The sequence below is a fragment of the Nelumbo lutea genome, chromosome 4 (genome assembly GCF_056320005.1).
Source record: "Nelumbo lutea isolate HS-2025 chromosome 4, American lotus-T2T, whole genome shotgun sequence".
Classification (NCBI taxonomy): Eukaryota; Viridiplantae; Streptophyta; class Magnoliopsida; order Proteales; family Nelumbonaceae; genus Nelumbo; species Nelumbo lutea.
The window spans coordinates 17,091,314-17,107,771 of record NC_142687.1 but is presented as its reverse complement, the minus strand read 5'-3'; the positions used below and the strand labels follow the sequence as shown (position 1 = coordinate 17,107,771).

The 16,458-nt window shown below is 35.8% G+C and overlaps 1 protein-coding gene across 1 annotated transcript; it reads right to left on the bottom strand.

The window, feature by feature from the left end:
* Positions 1–206: 206 nt before the first annotated feature.
* LOC148854224 (uncharacterized) lies at positions 207–978 on the bottom strand. The gene is made up of 2 exons (XM_088984828.1): positions 565–978; positions 207–488 (listed from the first exon to the last, which is right to left on the bottom strand). Exons 1-2 carry the CDS (start codon positions 976–978, stop codon positions 207–209), a joined length of 696 nt encoding a protein of 231 aa, XP_088840954.1.
* Between the last annotated feature and the right edge of the window lie 15,480 nt (positions 979–16,458).

The following is a 16,458-nucleotide window of genomic DNA, read 5'->3' as shown; positions in this document are numbered from 1 at the left end:
TTTTCATATTCACCTAGGTACCCAAAGACAATGTTCTGGACTTGGATGCCATACCCTTTCAAGTCCCTAACTTCCTTCTATAAACGGTTTAAGAAATCTATCTCAGTCTCCACCGTAAGTACATATGCAATTTTTGACATTGTAATATTCATTCTGTCAATTGCACCAACAAAGTCTTGGTTGGGCTTCGATTTTGATCCATGCACTCATTTTTTTGAGCTTGAGGAACCTGCCTTCCAGTTGCTGTTGGAGACTGATTGAGTGCCATCTTCACAGATGAATTCATCAACAGTTAGTGGGGTTGTTGCATCATCATTGAACTCAGGGACATCCTCTTCAGCACCATCAACATCAGCATTACACTCAATCATGGACTCAAACCCTGCCATAGCCTTGTCACCCGTAGGCTGATCATTTCCCAAAACTGTTTGCATTTCCTCAAACATCTCCATCACCCTGCCTTTAACACATAGTGCAAGTGGATTGGCCTGCATTGTAGATGGCATCATTACTAGTTGCTAATTTTTAAACACTAATTAGAAAAAACAAATATGCCACATTTACCTTGATGTAATCTTCCCAAACAACTGGGTCAGCTATGATTTGATTCTTGGATTCATTCCAGCCGAAGCTACTAGTCTCGAGCAGCTTCTTGGCTTCCATGTATATGGGTTTTAATGTTCTCATTCTACTCTTAATATGGGGTGTTCTCATATCAATATTGAAGTGGGCAGTCATCCCCTTGCATATTGATGTGTATGCAGATGTCCAAAACCCCTTATCAATCTTATTGCCCAATGTTACTTGTTCAACAAGTAGCTCAATCAATGCCTTGTCCATGGCATCATTCCATCTTACTTGTTGACTTCGATCACCCTTGCTAGACATAGTTTGAGAGGCAGACAACACATCATTTCCCTTATTTCCATCTTTCCTATTACTGATAGATGTTCCTGTTGTATCTTTACTAGAGACCATCCTTAGCCAAAAGTATTCCATTTCATACAGTAAATAAATAACACATAGACATGTACATACATCATCATAAAGAAATGTTGAAAATACCTCTAGTAATCAACAACATAAAAGTAAGCATGTGCAATACAGAAATATGGTGTTTAAACAATATTGTTGATATATTAAACCGTCTAACAAGTAAGTCATGGATATCTAATAAAACAAATAAATTGGATGTTTTAAACATTATAAGAACTGCAATTGACACAAATTGGTTCTAACAATGATGATGTGCAATTAATCCAAATACTACAACTCCTAATCATCTTCGCAATCTCCTCCAATCCCGAAACATGCCTGACTCAATTTGGTCCCTAAATGTGAACCACCTTGCTAGTTCATTTCTTTGTAGCCTTAGTGCAAGAGAATCTACATTGGCACTTTATTCCACAAATTCATCCCCATCGGATGTATTTTGCTTGTCTGCCTCACAGATCCCTTCTCGAGTGTACTGGTCATGTGGATCAACTCCCATGATATGGTTGTGAAGCATACAACAAACTATCACAATCTTGACTTGCGTGTCAAAGTCAAAATGTTGTGTTGCATTAAGAATTTCCCAATGCTTATTCAGAACACTGAAAGCACATTCCACTACATTTGTCAACGATGAATGTTCGTGGTTGAAAACCTCCCGAGGGGACTCCGGCAATCGCCCTCATATCTCATTGAGGTGGTATCTGGTGCCTCGATAAGGAGCTAAGAAGCCTGGCATGTTTCTGTATCCGGCATCTACCAAGTAGTATTTTTCTATATTCCATTGAGTGATCATTGGCAATAAGCAATTAGTTAAGAGAAACCTTAACTAATGGATGAAGTATCAATTTAAGTTACCTTTTGGGATGTGGAGTTTGCATTCCCTTTGCAAGGAATCACATAGGACTGTGGCATCAGTGGGTGAACCCTCCCATCCAACCAATACATAAGTAAGTTTTAAATCGAATGTCATTGCAGCCATCACATTTTATGTTGTTTTCCCCTTCCTACCACGAAACTTGCTTTGCTCCTCAACAAGCACTTTGCATGGGATATAGCTCCCATCAATTGCACTTATACAGTCCTACATTTAACTAAATTATGTTAATTTCATGATCTAGGGAGGTGTTAAGGTAAAAAGTGTAGTAATCTATTACATACCTTAAAATATGGCATAAACTGGGAGTCATTCCTAATCTCCGATGGTACTTGTTCTCCAGTAGGTTGTATAACCAACAAAAGGTACAATCTAAATACAACACGCAGGACTTTGTGGAAATACTGACTTACGGTCTCTTGTGAATGTCCGAAGGTAACATGTATAACACTATTCCTTTCATTATGCCCTATAGTGTGCAAAAACATTGCAACTTGCTCTTCGACAGACATGTTAATGGTTGACCGAAGTTCACTATGGGTAACAAGTAAATGACAGAGGGAATCAAAACATGGCTTTCTCATCCTAATATGAGATAAAAAAGATGACTCACTACTAAATACAGTGTTAAGAAACACTCCCTTCCCTAGGCTTCTGACCTCCCGCACCCTTCAACTAGCTGATTCAGTATATTGTTTGACAATGACAACCACTGCAATATATGTCATAATGGAACTAATGGCCGCACTGATCCAAGGAACGGGTCATTATAAAAGGAAAAAGCAATGTTTAGAGTACTATTACAATAAAAGCACTATTTAGAGCTGTAAACTTTGCACATTCAAGCTATAAATGTTGCATCATGAGGTATCCCCCTTGATGGATTCATGAGACCCTACCAAATTTGTGATCTATATTAAGAATTGTTAGATAAAGTTCAAAACAATTATGAACTGCAATTTCAGGTTGAAGCTTATTAGCCACTCCAAGGGTAGCCAACTGAATTGGCTAAAGCCGATCAAATATAAACCTTAGAATTGGTGTGGGCCTGTGCAGATTGACTTTATATAGGTTAGGGTTGGTTTCACCCTAGTTCTATCTAATCTTTACTGTGAGGGAAAAGTTGAGTCATGCAACACTTATCCACTACATCTGATAAGTCAATGCTTATGTAGAAGTCTAACCATATATGATCAACCTCTATCCTTAAGAAGTAGAGTTATTTTTTATTTTGTTGTTGATTCTTTACTTGTAAATTGTATGATGTATGTAATATGGATAGACCCATATCAATAAGATCTCAGCCTGTACCCTAAGAATAACCCTATTAAAAAATTGGATCTACCACAACTAACTTTAGTAGTAAGGAATTTTTACAAGGATAAAACCAGAGGCAAATGGGGAGTTCAGTTTAATCTTTGTCTTGCTTCCAGCTTGGCCTGAGAAGCAGGATAACTGCAAATTGTGCCTTGGGCCTAGTTTGGTTCATTACCAAGCTATCAAATTCAAGTATCATAGAATTTGAGTTTTTCAGTTATTGCTATCATGGCTACTATTATATTTTCAGTATTCAAGTGAAGGCGCCAACAGTTACCTGGGTACTAGTGGACCCTTACTTCAGGTCCTTTAATCCTAAAATCTTCAAGATATAAATATCTTAGGACATATCTATGTTGGGACCTTAATTTGTTGGGACATATCTGTGTAATGTTCCAACAAACAACAACAATTGGCTTTATCCATGCCTCCCCCCTAGCCAAATTGGCAGCAAGTGGAACAAGATGTTTACATCAGTAGCCAACCCACTCTAAACCTCCCCCTCCTTAATATTTCACCTTCATACACTAGATCCAAACATCAAAATCATATGAAGATAGAAAGGGACTTTTCTGATGCAATGGACTGGTATTAAAAAATGCATCTTATTTGGTAGGGGCTATACTATCTAGCTTTATAAAAATGCATCAGTTTCTATGTCAAGGAGGTAAAGGAAGAAGAAAAGAGTAAATTGGTTGGTAATGTTTTCAGTAGTGTTGCTCCAAACTATGATCTGATGAATGATTTAATTAGTGTTGGATTACATAGATTGTGGAAAGATAGGTTAGATCCTTTATGAAGACCTAGATATGCATCATAAGTCCTTAATTTATAGTGGTGTATCCATTAGTTTGTTTGTATACTTTTATATTTCTTTCTTAATTTTTTTCCAGGTTGGTTTCCAAACTCAGTCCATTTCCTGGAATGGAATGGACTAGATGTTGTTGGTGGGACAGCTTAGCTTTGTGCAACCACTTTGGTAGACAAATTAAAAGATTTATACAAAGGCTACAAAGAATATGCCGAGGAAAAAAAAAAAACTATTCTTTGGGTTGTAGTGAAACAAAACAGTGAACAAATTCTCAATTACATTCCTAAAGTAATTCATGGGTTGTAGTGTTGTCAATGTGCTTAGATAAAACTTGAACAAATTCTCAATAATCCAGTGTTGCTAATGTGCTTAGATAAAACTTGATGCATTGTCATCCCAAATATCTAATTTATCATTGGCTCAAACTTTTTAATTTAATTTGGAAATAATTGGGTAAAGTGAACCATGAGTAAAGTTGCATGAACCAATTAAATATTGCATTATTTTCAGTACAAGTCAATTTAATATTGCATTATTTTGAACATTCAATCTCTCCCTTCGATCCCTTAAAGAATGCATGGCATTAGAGCCCAATACCCTGGCTTGTCCACCAAATGAAGCCATTGGTTTGGAGATGTAGATCCTAATTGCCAGGTTCATGGTTAGTACTTAGTTTCGTAATCTTTTATGTCACAAAAATTAGAACAAGGAAAAAGAAAGGCCCCATAGGGGTCTTTGACTAGTTGTAGTAGAGACTGGATCACATATTCAAAAGGCAAATATCATACATATACCTTCAAATGAAAATAACACATATTCAAGAAGATATCTTCATCAAACAAGAATGATAACATAAAAAATGATTAATTAGGAAGTAGAGTAACAAAGAAGAAGAATTTCACCGTGCACGTACTTGAGTGTTGAAGACAAAGCGGAAGATGTGTAAACTTGGCTAGGTATGAGAAAGAATCAACAAAAAATGATGAAAACCTTTATTAGTCGAAGCAAAATACCGGATCTGTGAAGCTCAAGACAGATCTAACATTACCTTGTGTAGATCGAAGTGAAGATCTTCAACCTCCTATCAGATCGGCAGGAACTCCACAACCAGACGACATGAAAACATGAAAATAGCAAAACACAAGTCAGAAAAAAACACAAGATACTGATTGCCGACTGAGATGGAGGTGAGAAAGTACCATTAGAAGGCAATAAGGGGGGGGGGGGGAGGGGCGGTGGCACGGTAGATCTCCTCTCACCCGAAACGGCTATTTTTCTTACATAGCCGAAAGAAAATGCATACCCTAATTACATCATCGAGCGAAGAGAGCAAGATTGCATCGAAAAAATTGATGCAATAATGCACTCTTTGATCGATACATTCATGTCATAAAATACAGCTTTGCACTCATTTTTGATACATATATGCATCACAAACAAACGCTTGCAAACGCGAACCATAGTACATAAATACCCCGGTTCGATGTTTGTATCACAAACAAACGCAACCTTAATGTTTGTAATATCTCCCCTCTCCCATTAAATTCATCTTTCCCTCTTAAATATCTTTGAACCTCTTATAATTCTTTCCAATAAAACATAGGTATAATTTTATAGGGATAAACATGACTCTCATAGCACCACTTCTCAACTGGCCAGGGTTAAGGTTCAATCCAAGAGGCCAAGACCAATTCTAAACACGAAACTTAACCTAACCAAATTAATGTCAAAACTCAAATTTATCAACCCAAGCCTAACTTTACCATCCAATATTTGTTTTTTTCTTTTCAAATGAAGGAGGCTTTTGGGATAAGAATTTGGGCTTCTTTTTTCTTTTTAACCCAATTAATTAATATTCAAATTAAGTGGCACCCAAGAAATGGTTGGTCTGATGATCATTGCATATGGCAAGTTATAATAGGGCATTACGGCTCCAAGCCGGTTATGACTTATGAGTAATGATTTATGTAAGCTTTTACATGGTAAATTAGTAATGGATCGTCATTGACAAGAATCACAGTTTAGAAAGGAACATGCAGAATAAACTAATATCTTGCTAAAAAATAAAAGCATTGCCCTAGGCAAGGTCAAAAGCTTAATTCAAGTTGTCAATCAAATAAATTTTATATGTAATTTTTAAAGCGAATTTTCTATTTCATTTTTAAGTTTTGAGAAATGAAGCGGCTCACCACCATAAATTCACGTATACAGTAAGTTAAAAAAAAAAAGTTGAGTGAGAGAGGTTTGGGTGTTGATAGACCTGGGCCACCTGGCAATTGGGTTGGGTGGGTCAGGTTTGGGTTGGGTCAAGGTATTTCGGGTTGAATTTTGGGTTGGTTTGTTAAATGCTAGACCTTGACCTTAAATATTCGGGTAAAGGTTGACCCATGGATCAATTTGGGTCATCCCAAAAAATAATTGAAATTTAAAATAATAAAGAAAAATAATATAAAAATGTCAAAATTAAAAGAATTAACCTTAAAATTTTAAATATAAAATAAAAAATTTGAACATTTAACAATTTAAAGAGTAAACAATAAAAAGTAGAGACTAAATAGAAAAAAATTAAAGAATGAAAACTTCTAACAATGCATAAATAATCCTAATTAGACTTGACAATTGAATCAGCGAATTGACCCATGACCCAATCCAACCCAACACAATTTCTTTCGGGTTGGATTGGGTCGGGTCATTTTCACCTTTAGGTAACTAAATATGAAATCCTAAGTATATTTTTTTATATTGAATTAGATCAAATTCGTGAATTGAATCAACTTTTTGCGAGATCTACGTATGGACCAGGGGCCGGTTTAGGATCCACCGCCTCAAAGGTGATTGGAGTCAGTGACTGAACACTGAAAAATGATGCCCAGCAAACTTACAAAACCGTATCGACATTGGAACATGGGGGAAACTAGACGCGTTGTCAGTGGTACTTCTATATAAAAATAAAGGTTGAAAAACTTGGAACCATGTCGATTGTCGGCACATTGGAATTTGGAAGTCCAAAAGCCGAAATTCCTCCATCATCGAGCAAGGTATTCCATCGCTTGCATTTAAATGAAGAATGCAGCCCCACGCCGCTAATGAGAATATGAGTAAATGACAAATCAAATTAGGAAAGCAAGGTCGTCGCGACTCGTTTGGATTTGGATTGTGTACTATTCTGGGTTGAAAAGACTTAAACCTCCCTAAAGATTTTGTCTAAATCCTAACTAGTGATGTTATTGGACCTTCTTCCTTTACTTTAAAAAGTCCACCAAAAATTTGTTTACACGTGACATCAATTGTGGATAAGTTGTTTGAAAAAACAATTTTACCCTTTTTACTATCCTTAAAAAATTTTCCCTCTGCGTAGCAAAGAGAACATATAAATTTGGAGAGATGCACGAGTCAAGAGGCCCAAATCCGTAATCAGACGATTCAGACCCTTGTTGGCCAATCAAAGTTAAGCGTTTTCCTGATGAAGAATTTCGACTTCATTGGCTGGCAGTTTGTTGGTGACAATTAGGACAACGGAATCAACTGGAGAGAGATTGAGTGAAACTCAATCATGAGAGAGATTTTCAGAGAGAAGTTGGATTGGAGTGAGGTAAGACCAGTACCGTGATATTGGTCTCATTTTATAAATGGTTGCAAAGTGTGAAACAAACTCCCATTTGGAGTCTTGACTCTTGAGTACAGAAATGAGAAGTCACGATGTGGTATCTTTCTCTTGGTATGGTTTGTTTCAAAAAAATGCAATTTGCAGAGTCAACTAGTAAAAGGAGAGACTCATTTTATAAATGGTTGCAAAGTGTGAAACAAACTCCCATTTGGAGTCTTGACTCTTGAGTACAGAAATGAGAAGTCACGATGTGGTATCTTTCTCTTGGTATGGTTTGTTTCAAAAAAATGCAATTTGCAGAGTCAACTAGTAAAAGGAGAGAGATAATACGATTTCTCATCCATAGCCACTTTTAAACTTAAAAATTTTTATGGGTTGACATTAACAACATCCCCTGCTTCATCTCTGGGCTCGTTTGTGGTTCCCGCCATTCGACCTCTGCCCCTTTGGTAGCATGAGGTTGCACAAGGACTATGGTCTATGCTTTCTTGTTAACAAATAAATTAGATCATTAATGCAAAATGGAATGACAGAGTTATTTTCAGTTGCTTAGCCTTACTTGAAGGCAAATTGAATTTTCCTTTTATTGATCTATAGGCGAAACCGACGAAGAAAAGATGGTTCCACTGCTTTGAAATTTTGAAAGATTAACAGAGGCGAAAAAGACTTTTTCTTTTTCTTTTTTTTTATTGATTCCCTTCAACATACTCTTCACAAGGGAGAGATCTAATCCTTTTTTAGTATTTAGAAGAAAACTCAGAGGAGATTTAAGTCTTTTACCCTGCTATTTTTCATTTTGAAGGCTGGACCCCCTACGATGGCAGTAGTGAGGAACGGGGGAATCCTCTTCTCTGACTTCATACTATACCATGATAGTAGAAAACAACTGGACCAAGTTGGATGGAACCGGAGTTACTCCAAGTGGGTGAAAGCCACGGACATAACGTCTTGTATGATGATTGGTTTAGAAATTCTCACCATCAATTGAGCATGTTTCACGGCTTCACCCACTTCCTGATAAGGGTGGATTTGATTTGGTATATGTTTCCCATCGATGCTGTAGTTGTATTACCGTTTTCTTATTTGTTTGAAATATGTTTTGGTATTAATACTCTAAGAAATGTTTTTTACATTAAATTTAATATTGTTTCAAGCCATATCTTCCCGATTTTAAAGATATAACTTGAAACACCGATTTCTATAAAAAAATAATTTCAAATAAATAATTATTTCTTAGAGCATTGTTTTTTTGTTACATGACCCTGATTTGACACCGTTATTCCGGAAAACGGTAAGAATGCCAAACAGCTGCCAAGATTTGATGGCGGATTCGATGGTTCATTGCTTTTGGATTGAGTGCTGATTGGGTCCCGCTTTCCTTTTATTGTAATTTTAACTTTGACTTTATCCCTCCCGGACTCCCAGTCGTGAAATATTCTTACTTTAGCAGCGTCCAATATCCTAATTGATCGGATGGTAAACTGTAGCTGGGGGTCGAGTTGGATCAAGGCCCATTTGTTTTTTTGGAAGGCATTTATCTATGTTCTTGTGTTTCCTATTTAAGTGTTATTTTGATAATTTTATTCATAAAATGTAATTATTACAAGGGGGTAATCTTACCTCGTTATGTTTATGCAAATTTTCTCCTCAAATAACAAAAGTTAATTTATCGCAGGGTCCATACTTTATAAAAAAATAAATATAAGAAAATTGGTCAATAGATACTTCCCCTTTTATTTATTGAAAAAACAAAAAAACAAATGAGGTCATAGGTTGAAAACCATAAAGCATGAGCAAAATCCAAAGATAATTAAGATACAAGAAAATCAGGAACTATAGTACAGTCCACGTCTTTTGGCCAAGAAAAACCGCATGCATACTTTGCTATAGAACTAGAGCATTACCCCTGTTAAGTAGGGGCAACTACACCTATTTTGTTATTTATTTGTTTTTTCTAATAATATTATTTTATTTGTGATTTACTATTTATCCAGTAATTATATTTAATTTAAATAATTAAATAACGAAAAATAATATTGTCACAAATAGGGGAGGAAATTGCCTATAGGGATGTAAACAGATTGGATCGGATTTGAATTAAGGTATATTAAATCCGATCCAACACTGTTCATGTTGGATCTGATCTGATCCGAAGATCCAATTGGATTTCATAGGACTCTGTTTGAATTCGAATCCTATTTGTAAGTCAGATCTTTGGATCTGATCCAATCCGACTTGTTTTCTTTAAAAATTAATAAATTATTAAAAGAAAAATAAAACATACTAATTTAAATAAAGTAAAAACAAAAAGTATAAGTATTTTTTAATTATTTTCATCATATATATACGTTTTTTATAAAAAATAAATAATATAACAAATTTATAAAAATATAATATAAAAAATATATTGATAAGCAAATAAATAACATATATATATATATATATATATATATATATATATATTGGTTTAGATCTTCTCGGATCGAATAGGGGTGATCCAAATTCGATCCGATTCCTGATCGGATCTTATTATCCAATCCGATTTAAAGATCCTAATAGGGGTGATCTGAATTTGACCAAATAGGATCGGATCATGAATTTGACCAAATTTGATAGCCTGCCTTGCCCCATAAGCCCAACTTACAAAACTCTCTCTTACACACTCCCTACCCAAAAATCAAAATAGAAAAATGGACAAAGGCACAAAACAAACACAACTCAAAGTCATTGGATTTTGCATCACTAACCCATTTGGACTTTAAGATGGGCTTATGATAATTTTTTATTCATGTATTCTAATAATTAACCTCATTTTTGTTTAAATAAGTTTTTGTTTTTTTTTTTTCATTTTAATAGAGGTAACTAGGGGTGTCACGGTTTGGTTAACCAAACCGTGGGTTTTTTTTTTTAATCGAACCGATCTGATCGATGTTTTAAATATCCGAACCAATGCAACCAATTAGTTTTTCGGTTTTTTTATGCACTCAAAATATAAAAAGGGAAGAAACCAACTTGTTTTACTAGTTGATCTAACCCAATTAGGGTTTGGTCAAGCTAGACTCAAATAAGAACTAAAGAACATTCTTGTTCTATTAAACCAATATTATTCTAAAAGCATTATTTGAACTTTGAAGAAAGAGCATACCTTTGTAAGAATTGTCAGATCCTTTTGTACCAAAAGCTAATTTTGAATGAATGACCAATCACTTCAATTATTTTCATTACTCTTTGAAGAAATCCAACTGGATCCATCGTGCACGAAGTGAGAACCTGACTGCTTGAGATGTGGCGTTGGCGCCTGGCAAAGCCGTGGAGGCGCAGAGATGAGAGATGAGAGGCCGTATTTTCATCACTTCAATACTTGATGATCCTGTACCCAAAGCGGAAGACCTCATCCAAAGAACTTTAAAGGTCGTATCTTCCCCAGAATCCAAGTAACAAAGGAAAATGTTAAATCCTTTGTTAAAAATGTATGGGCTCCATAAAACCTTGTTTGGATGGGGCACGATCATAGCGATGGATGGGAGTTCATATTCAAAGACAAAGATGACAAGCAAAAAGTCATAGATGGTGGAAAGATGGTTCATACGTTCTAGTTGAATGTTGATAGATGAATGAAAAGATGCCAAACCAGGAGAGAAGATGAAGATATGGCCAAAAACTCTGGGTGCAAATGCATGATATCCCACATAGGTTCATCTCGAATCAGCATTGTAAGCATTTTGCTTCAGCAACAAGAAAAGTGCTACAAGAAGAGTGCTACTGGAAAGTGAGAGATTTCTACAAGCACTCTCACTAGAGGTAAAATAGTAAGACTGCGACTAGAAGTTGATCGTCGAATTTATCTTTTCAAGGGATTTGTTCTAAATAACAAAAATGAGCCTATTTGGGTTTGGTTCTCATATGAGGGGCTTACAAAGCTTGGCATCTATTGCGGTCTGGTTGGTCACTCGTGGAAGAAATGTAGATAGATACCTCCGAATACCTCACTCGACCAAGTCGTAAAGGAGATGGAAGATCGAAAGGTGGATGCCTCAGGTGAATGGTTGAAGGTCAAGTTCAAACTAGAAAAACCTTTGAGCTACCTAGATCTCTGGTGAGATTATTCTCCTTGCAAACAACTTTAGTTGATATATCGTGATTGGAGTTTGGATGAAGATTTGAAAGAAGAGAGCAATGTAGACAAGAAGCAAAGATTATTGAGAAGCTCCAGCCAATAGATCACGTTTCCGTCCAAAGACAAGATGAAGAACTAGAACCAACAAAGTGAAGGTGGCGAGTTGGGTGAGTCTTCCTCTTCAAAACGCAAGAACATTGAGTCCGGTTATAGTGCAACTCATAAAAAAGTAAGAGTCACCACCCTATCGGAAAAACTGGACTCAAATGTGTCAGATAAGTCAAAGCCAAATAAGTCAGATAAGTCAAACTCACAAAATATGCATATCTACTCGACAATCTTAGGAGGTTTAAGTTTGATAAATTCAACAACATGAGTCAAAAGAAGAGGGTGTCCGTTTAAGTGTGAGACCTCCATACAGAACCATCTTAAAGGAAAATAAAAAAAAATCTCCTCTTTGAAACCAATCAATCCAAATCATGTCATTCAATTTAAGATAGGGCCCATCACCTAGATCCTCTTGATAAACTGGATGACTCGAACTAGTGGAAATACTAAGAAGCTCTATCAAATTCTGATCAACAGCTTCCGGTGGTAGCTTCAGTTCTCCTTCAAGTATTTGACATCCTATATACAATGTATTTCTCTCTTTTGGTTTCAATATATTGCACCTACTTTTACTTTTACTTTGACTTATTGTTCATACTATCAGTTACTCTGCAAATGAGAATTTTATCGTGGAATATTAGAGGGTGTGGAGGGAAAAGAGACCCAACACTCTATTAAAAATCTTTCAGACTCTTACAATCCGGACTTCCTCTTTCTCCATGAAACAGAACTCTTTCATTAGGAGGCCTCAAAACTTTTTGCAAAAGACAAAATTTTTTCAACTTTGAAATAATAGAAGCCTAAGGCTTACGAGGAGGTCTTATTTGTTGCTGGAAAGATGGACTAAAAGTTGAAATTACTAACTCATATAACCGATTCATTGAACTGAAAATTCTACAAGGGCCTCAAGGAAAATACTGGCATCTTATTTTTCTTTATGGTCATCCTAGCAAAAGTGACAAAGCTCTATTCTGGTAGAACTTCTCTCAAAGTAAGCTTTATCTTTGAAATCATCCATGGATGATGATGGGTGATCTGAATGACATTATTCATATTGAAGATTATGTAGGTCCAAGTCATTTTCACCATATCTCAAGTTCTCTAAAACATGTTATTGATTCCTATTCTCTAATTGAGTTAGGGAACTTAGGACCTTACTTTACCTGGACAAATAAGCATCTAGGTCAAAAACTAGTTAAAGAAAGGTTGGATAAAGCTTTTGTTAGACTAGAATGGCTAGAGACCAAATTAGCAGTCCTTCCAACTATTAATTCAAATCATAACCCTCTTATCCTTGATACAAGCTTTTCTTTTTCGAGAAGGAGACAAGCTTTTCACTTTCTCCCAATGTGGGTTGAACATGAGGGTTGTGAAAAGTAATTTCATAGAACTGGCAAAAATAAGTCTTAAGGTTGGTGGCCTATAAAATCTCTAGAAGGCTAAAATTCATCAAGAAAGATCTAAGATCTTGGAATAAGGAGACTTTTGGTAACATAAAGGAGAAAATTAACGAGTTAGAGACAAAAATTCAAACTATTCAGCAAAGTCCCTTAGATATGGAGAGTAACATTATTCTAAAGGATCTTGAACAACAATTCAGTCACTGACTGGCTTATGAGGAAAGACTCTGGAGACTCAAATTTTGAGAGCTTTGGTTAAAAGATGGAGATAGAAACACAATTTTTTTTTTTTTACCTTCAAACCAATCAGAGAAGAAGATGGAACAACATAGAATGGTTAAAAACAGGAAATCAAAATTGGGTTTCAAGTAGAAAGCAAATTGGGAAAATCCTCAGAAATCACACTTTACTAATCAATGGCCGAGAGGAGGAATTTAACCTTGATTTCTTGGAGGGCTTAATCTCTCCCCTCATTTTCAAGGAAGAAAAAGTAAATTTGATGCTAGTACCTAATGAAACTGAAGTGAGAGCATCCATCTTTGAAATGAACCCCCATAAATCTCTAGGACCATATGGATTCACCCCTTACTTCTTTCAGAAGTACTGGCAAATCCTTAGTGTAGATCTTACAAGATTAGTCCATAACTTTTTCAACAATGAATTCTTGCTCAAGGAATTGAATCATACTTATTTGGTATACATTCTTAAAAACTGGGAGCTGAATCTACAGATCATTATCGTCCAATTAGTCTCTGTAATGTCATCTACAGGATAATTGCTAAAGTCCTAGCAAATAAGCTAAAGCCTCTCTTGTCAAAATAAATCTCTCCAAATCAAGCAGCCTATATAAAAGGAAGAAACATTTCTGATAATGTTATTCTTTCTAAAGAATTAGTCATAAATTTAAGCATAAAAAATGGAAATAAAAATAGGCTATGTTAAAAATTGATATGGCAAAGGCTTTTGATAGGATGGGGTGGAGCTTCTTAAATGAAACTCTCAGAAAATTGGGCTTTCTAGGAAAATGGTGCAACTTAATAAGTCAATGTATTTCTATTTCTTTTTCAATCAAACTAAATAGCAGTTCTTTTAGTTTCTTTCATACTAAGAGAGGACTCCATCAAGGGGATCCCCTCTCTCCTTATTTTTTCATTATAGGAATGCAAGTTCTCTCTAAACTTCTTGAAAGAGAAGAATTTGAAGGCAGACTTCAAGGGATTAAACTTGCCAGAAATTCTCACAGAACCTACCAAAAGATTCTTTGTAGATTTGTGGGCATGAACATCATGAACTTTAGTGGCAAGTAGTTAGGTTCTTGGATTGATGAAGAAAGAAACAAAAGTAAGCCTTACAAAGAAGTTCTTACAAAAGTGGAGAACAAGCTTGAAACTTGGAAAGCCAAGGTGCTATCACAAGTTGGTCAGACCACAATGTTACAATCAATAATTCAAAGTGTTCCAGCCTATTTGATGCTCACAAATATACTACTTAAGAAAGTTTTACAGAAACTTGATAAAATGCAAAGGAACTTCTAGTGGCAAGGAGATAAAGAGAAAAGTTTGGGCCACAACATTTCATGGAGAAAAAATTGTAGGCCAAAAAACATAGGTGGTTTGGGACTTGGATCCTGCATCAACTCTTTGAACCTAGTACGATGGAAGCAATTTGCAATATCCTTATCTCTCCTCATCAGACCGAAGACACCATGTTGTGGAAAGGATCAAAGAATGGAGTTTACACAGTCCATTTTGCTTACAGAAGCTTTAATCCAAATGATGGAGAAGGAACCTCAAGATCCCTCATTCGATGGCCCAAGCTTTGGATGGTGAAAGCTCCTTATAAAACAAACACAAAGAACCTTAAGATCCCTCAAATATTTGGGTGGAAGATTCTGATGAACAAAGTAAAAACAAAACAAGCAACCTGGTATTCAAGGCAGACGAGAGATATATATTGTTCCTTTTGCAATTATGCTCCTGAACTAACACAAGCTCACCTATTCTTTTCAGGATCCTTGGATTTTATGGACTAGTGGTTGAAGAAAAACTTTGAACCAAAAGCCTTGAGGGATCACTTTATGGTTAGAATTCTTGACATCCTTCGCAGCCTTTGGAATCATAGGAACAATATGGTCTTTAGAGGGGAAAGACCAGATCCTCTCATAGTAATTTTAAAAGTTGATGGATATGTTCCGCGAGCTAGGCCTTCTTAGCTAAATGTCACTTTGTTAGAGAGTGCTACTGATCTCACTCTCTTTGATTATTGGTTTTATTTCTCTTCTCATTCACTAATTGTAGTGGATGGCTCTTGGAATATTGACACCCATGGAACTTCTACAGGGCTTTTATTTATTATCTTATACACAAAATGTTTGCATTGCAGAAAGACAACAGTGCCATGCCAATGACGCTTCAAAAGCTGAACTCTACAATCATTAGAAGCTTAAGGAAACTAGCTCTTTTGGGGATTTGTAAAGCAACTCTAATTTCTGATGCTAAAGACATTTTGATGTAGTTAAAAGGAGCCACAAGAAACATTAGACGAAATGGCCATGCACTCCCGGATCATATCGACTCTCCTCACTCTTTTTGACGATATAAATCTACTATATGTCCGTAGGGATGATATTACTAAGGCACATAATGTAGCTAAGAAAGCGAATGTAAATAGAAATTACCTTTTTTTGTTCGAAACCACCACCCCCTTAACATCATCCTCTCAATTCTGTAAAAGGGACTCTTTTGTATCCTTGATATTTTTAATGGATTGTTTTATTAAAAAAAATACAATTATAACCCAAAGCTACCACCTACTAGCCTCTACGGATGGGTATAGGTGTTGTAAAAGAACAATCACGTGAAGATTAATAATAATTTACTAACTGTATCTGCTTTTATATAATTGCATGCACTGTATCCATGGCACATGCACTGCTTCAAATACGAATGACCGAATCTACTGCATCTCTACAGATTCACCTCTTCATTCGGATCTTGAATTGCGTACTCCAAAGTTCAGAAACATGGGTTACAATTTCAGAAACATTATTGATCATAAGTTCATAACCATCTGATTGATAGAATTTCCATTTGGTCATAGCGTCCCTTCATCATCTGATTTACACTTTGACAAGGTATGAAATTGAAACACGTCAGTTGCCAAATCACAAAAAAAGGGCAATTTACAGATTTGAATGTCAAACCATCTCTGTCACAATATCGTCGTATC